At 44.9% G+C, this 5,000-nt stretch overlaps 1 protein-coding gene across 6 annotated transcripts in view; it reads left to right on the forward strand.

Annotated features, from left to right (window-relative positions):
* Nucleotides 1–5,000, forward strand: part of LOC124034504 (cAMP-specific 3',5'-cyclic phosphodiesterase 4D-like) — a 337,787-nt gene that overhangs the window by 282,120 nt on the left and 50,667 nt on the right. The window contains exons 1-2 of one of the 6 annotated variants that reach the window (XM_046347783.1): nt 1,322–1,426; nt 1,987–2,141. The exons of 4 other annotated variants lie outside the window; for them this stretch is intronic. In XM_046347783.1, coding sequence (XP_046203739.1) covers nt 2,077–2,141 — 65 coding nt within the window. In that variant the 5' untranslated portion in view covers nt 1,322–1,426; nt 1,987–2,076. Of the gene's footprint in view, nt 1–1,321; nt 2,142–5,000 lie in introns of those variants that run through there. One more of the 6 variants, XM_046347782.1, reaches the window with a different exon arrangement.

Below are 5,000 nucleotides of genomic sequence, written 5' to 3' on the forward strand. Positions count from 1 at the left end.
CTCTCTCCCTCTCTCTCTCTTTCCCCCTCTCTCTCTCACTTTCTTTCTCTCTCTCTCTCTCTCTCTCCCTCTCTCTTTCTTTCCCTCTCCCTCTTCTCTGGCAGAACAAAAGACGACATCCTCTAGTTGACGTCACTCTGTTGTCACGGCACACAATTATGCCAAGGTATATGGGATGCAGGTGTGTGTGTGTTTGTACGTGTGTGTTGCTGTTACTTATTACATTATTACTACCGGGTCTTATTACGAGCTGTTGTTGTGTCTAAGACATGCTTCATAAGAGAATCACTCACCTGTCCCAGTCAGACCCTAATGAGGAGCTCTCTCTCTCTTCTCTCTCTCTCTCTCTCTCTCTCTCTCTCTCTCTCTCTCTCTCTCTCTCTCTCTCTCTCTCTCTCTCTCTCTCTCTCTCTCTCTCTCTCTCTCTCTCTCTCTCTCTCTCTCAGTGACCAGGTTATGAGGTAATTGGGTTTGTGTAGTAGCCCTGACAGAAACTTTTGCCAAGTTCTGCCATGTGGTGGAAGCCTCCATGTTTGTTGACAAAACTTCCTCAAGAGCCGGAGCATACCCTGATTCTACATTCACCATGTTATTTCTCTGTTTGATAAGAAAAATGTTGATTGTAGACGTTGGCTACAGTTGAAACAGTACTTACTATTACCACACCGAATAGAAGATGATCAAGTTAGACTTATAAGTAACATTTGATGGTCAAGTTACACTTGATATTTAGTTGGAGGGATTAGACTTCCTAGAATGTATGACGATACCTTGAATTTACGTTGTTGGTATGATTTCACGTAACAGAATCTTTTCACGTTGGAGAATGGTCTGGGGCTAGTCCTCAAACTCTCTTGGTTGGTCACTCATTGTCCCTCCCTCCCTCCCTCGCTCCACTATTATGCAAACGGTTTTCAGTCATTGAAGTTGCTTAATATGTAAGATTTTATTTCAGTTACATTGCTCATATTATGACTTTTATTCAGCTACTTTCTGTCCTTACTACACCTGTATTAGTCACTGTGGATAACTTAAATTGTAATTCATTGGAAGTCACAGTGGATTTGTGCCACATGCCACTATGCTACTTCTCTAGCACATTGTGGATAACACAACACGGGTGTTGGTGTTTGGTTACCTTGGCAGCAGTGTGATTGATGTTTGAGACAGCGGCTGTACTATGGGATAGAGCCCCGCCCCTGAAGGAGTTACTGCAACCTCAACAACCCCACCCCTGCCAACACAAACCCCCCCCCCTCAAGCTGCAGGAAGGAGAGAGAGAGAGAAAGAGAGAGAGCTTACACATGTGGCCAGGGAAGGAGGGAAGAGTCAGAAGACAGAGAGAAAAAAGAGGGAGAAGAAAGAGAGGAGGAGGGCTTATACTCGCTGGCCAGGAAAAGACTGTCGAGAGAGAGAGGAAGGAGAGGTAAGGAAAAAAGTGGAAGAGAATTGACACACGTTGGTAACAACTACAGAGCAAGAGAGAGAGAGAGAGAGAGAGAGAGAGCAAACAGGAGTCAGAGGAAGGGAAAGAGAAAGGAAGGGGGTGAGAGAGAGCGATTAATAGAGGAGGCGGATCCGACTCACACTGTGGTCTGAGAGAGGGGATTCCTGTGTAGTGAATAGTTTTAGTTGGGACTCCAGTCCTGTGTTCTCTGACTTATCTACCAGTCTCTGTTTCTGTCTGGACCATAAGCTCCCAGGCTGGGTCACAGAAGCCCTAAACACAACACGACCACAACAGGAACATTACAGGACCACTCTGTTGGACCCATGCACAGGATTATTGCAGTTCGAAGGAGAGGTCGAAACACGGTCTGAAAAGAATCTTATCAGAGCAGGACCGCTTTTTGAGATAACTGTAGAAGTGAAGAGTGACCACTGTGGTTTGACCACAATCTGAACACAATAGGACCGTTTGACCAGGAGGGGAAAACGTGGGAACTGTGGGAACCGTGGTTTGAACAGGAACACTTTCCTTTCTAGGGAGTTGTGGGGTCTGTGGTTTGACCTGAACAGGACCGTGGGGGCTGTGGCCTGGACAGGACAGTAACGTGTGGGAGAGAAGGTGACATCATGAGTATTGTTATGAAGCCACGATCTCGCTCCATCAGCTCTCTTCGGAACATGGAAGGAATCTGGTAAACAGACACACAATGTCTTCCAACCACACACTGTCCTGTTTCTTCCTGCTTCTGTGTTCTCTTTCCCCTCTCTCTCAAACCTTTATCTCTCTCACCCTTTTCTCTCTCTCCTATGTCCTGCTCCTTTCCTCTCTCACTCGCCCCATTTCCAGTCCCCTAGTAGTAACTTTATCGGTCAATTGCACATAAGGTCCAACCACTTTTAATCCAACCCCTCCAAAAGACACAAATATGCCTCTCTCTCTCTCTCTCTCTCTCTCTCTCTCTCTCTCTCTCTCTCTCTCTCTCTCTCTCTCTCTCTCTCTCTCTCTCTCTCTCTCTCTCTTCTCTCTCTCTCTCTCTCTCTCTCTCTCTCTCCTTCATCATCCTGTGTAAGGCTCTGTCGTTTATCTCCACATCATCTTCCTCTCCCTGCCTCTGTCTCCTGCCTGTCATCTCAATCCTCTCCGCCCTCTCTCCTGCACCCTTATCATACTTCCCACTGTTCTCTGGTTCCTTTCCTTCTTCAGGCTGTCAAGCTCTGGCCTGTCCATTCAGATTTGTTGTTTTGACTATGGAACATGAGAAGTTCTTGTTTAACTACAGTAACTGTATGTGAGAGATGTCTTTTTCTAGTCTTCCCCTCTGTTGTACTCTGTTAACTATACAACACAGTGAAAAGAAGAGAAGTCATCCGGCATGGTTGTTTGCCTCTGTGCTGTGGTGTCTCTAGTTACTATGTTTCCATCAGAACTCACTATGTGAACACCATACAACAGCCGTTACATACTCTCTCATGAGGTGGTAAAGGATGTATGTTAATCATCATGTACTCTGGAATGTGTCAGTCACTGGCTGACGTCTCCCTAGCAGCGCCCTCAGGGTTCTCCTCTTCCATAGAATGCACCTCCAGGTGGCTGCTCTCCCTGCTCTCTTCTCTCCCTCCTGTCTCCACTTGTCTATGGATTCTTTTTCTCCCTCATCACTTCTGCACTCACATGTTCTCTGGAAGGGTAGATCCCTGTCGAAGACTAGTTTATTTTCACAGGGTTTCTCCGACGTACTTCTGGCTGAGCAGTACAGTCCAGTCCTGAACAAACACACAGCATGCTGGTTCCCTCCTCGACCCTGGCCTTAGGGTCGCTCTGTTCTCACACAGCCTGCTAATTATCCACATAAGCCTCTCAGACTAGGAGAAGGCCTGTGTGAACTAAGCCCCATCATCATTAAAGCCATTGCGGAGTTATCCATCTGAATGAGGATGCCTTTCAAGGACAGGTATTATGATCAGTTTAACATGGAGTAGGATATCTCTAATAGTCTGCCCTGAGGGTTCAACCTCATCTTTCTCTTCTACTCAGATTTCAGCTGATGTGAGATCGTATCTGCCTATATCTGTAATCTTTTGTAACAGTGTGCCGTTTCAGTCATTTAAGACAACAGAGCATTGGGTTGATGTGAATGGATGGTGACCACAGATACTATCGTTTAAATGATTTATTTTGTATATCTCCATCGGTCCAGCACTGGGCTGTTGTTTACTTCTCAGTTTGTCATAACTCTTCTTCTCTTATGGACTTACAGTTGAAGTCGGACGTTTACATACACCTTAGCCAAATACATTTAAACTCAGTTTTTCACAATTCCTGACATATAATCAGAGTAAAGATTCCCTGTCTTAGGTCAGTTAGGATCACCACTTTATTTTAAGAATGTGAAATGTCAGAATAATAGTAGAGAGAATGATTTATTTCAGCTTTTATTTCTTTCATCACATTCCCAGTGGGTCAGAAGTTTACATACACTCAATTAGTATTTGGTAGCATTGCCTTTAAATTGTTTAACTTGGGTCAAACATTTCGGGTAGCCTTCCACAAGCTTCCCACAATAAGTTGGGTGAATTTTGGCTCATTCCTCCTGACAGAGCTGGTGTAGCTGAGTCAGATTTGTAGGCCTCCTTGGTCGCACAAGCTTTTTCAGTTCTGACCACACATTTTCTATGGGATTGAGGTAAGGGCTTTGTGATGGTCACTCTAATACCATGACTTTGTTGTCCTTAAGCCATTTTTCCCCAACTTTGGAAGTATGCTTGGGGTCATTGTCCATTTGGAAGACCCATTTGCGACCAAGCTTTAACTTGGTCGCAAGTTAAAGGTCTTGAGATGTTGCTTCAATAAATTCACAGAATTGTCCCTCCTCATGATACCATCTATTTTGTGAAGTGCACCAGTCCCTTCTGCAGCAAAGCACCCCGACAACATGATGCTGCCACCCCCGTGCTTCATGGTTGGGATGGTGTTTGACTTGAAAGCATCCCCCTTTTTCCTCCAAACACAACGATGGTCATTATGGCCAAACAGTTCTATTTTTGTTTCATCAGACAAGAGGACATTTCTCCAAAAAGTATGATCTTTGTCCCCATGTGCAGTTGCAAACTGTAGTCTGGCTTTTTTTGTGGCGGTTTTGGAGCAGTGGCTTCTTCCTTGCTGAGTGGCCTTTCAGGTTATGTCAATATAGGAGTTGTTTTAATGTGGATATAGATCCTGTTTTACCTGTTTCTTCCAATATCTTCACAAGGTCCTTTGCTGTTGTTCTGGGATTGATTTGCACTTTTCACACCAAAGTACGTTCATCTCTAGGAGACAGAACGCGTCTCCTTCCTGAGCGGTATGACGGCTGGGTGGTCCCATGGTGTTTATGCTTGCGTACTATTATTTGTACAGATGAACATGGTACCTTCAGGCGTTTGGAAATTGAATTGCTCCCAAGGATGAACCACACTTGTGGGGGTCTACAATTGTTTTTCTGTGGTCTTGGCTGATTTCTTTTGATTTTCCCATGATGTCAAGCTAAGAGGCATTGAGTTTGAAGATAGGT

This window comes from Oncorhynchus gorbuscha, linkage group LG04 (assembly GCF_021184085.1).
Source record: "Oncorhynchus gorbuscha isolate QuinsamMale2020 ecotype Even-year linkage group LG04, OgorEven_v1.0, whole genome shotgun sequence".
In the NCBI taxonomy this organism is placed as follows: Eukaryota; Metazoa; Chordata; class Actinopteri; order Salmoniformes; family Salmonidae; genus Oncorhynchus; species Oncorhynchus gorbuscha.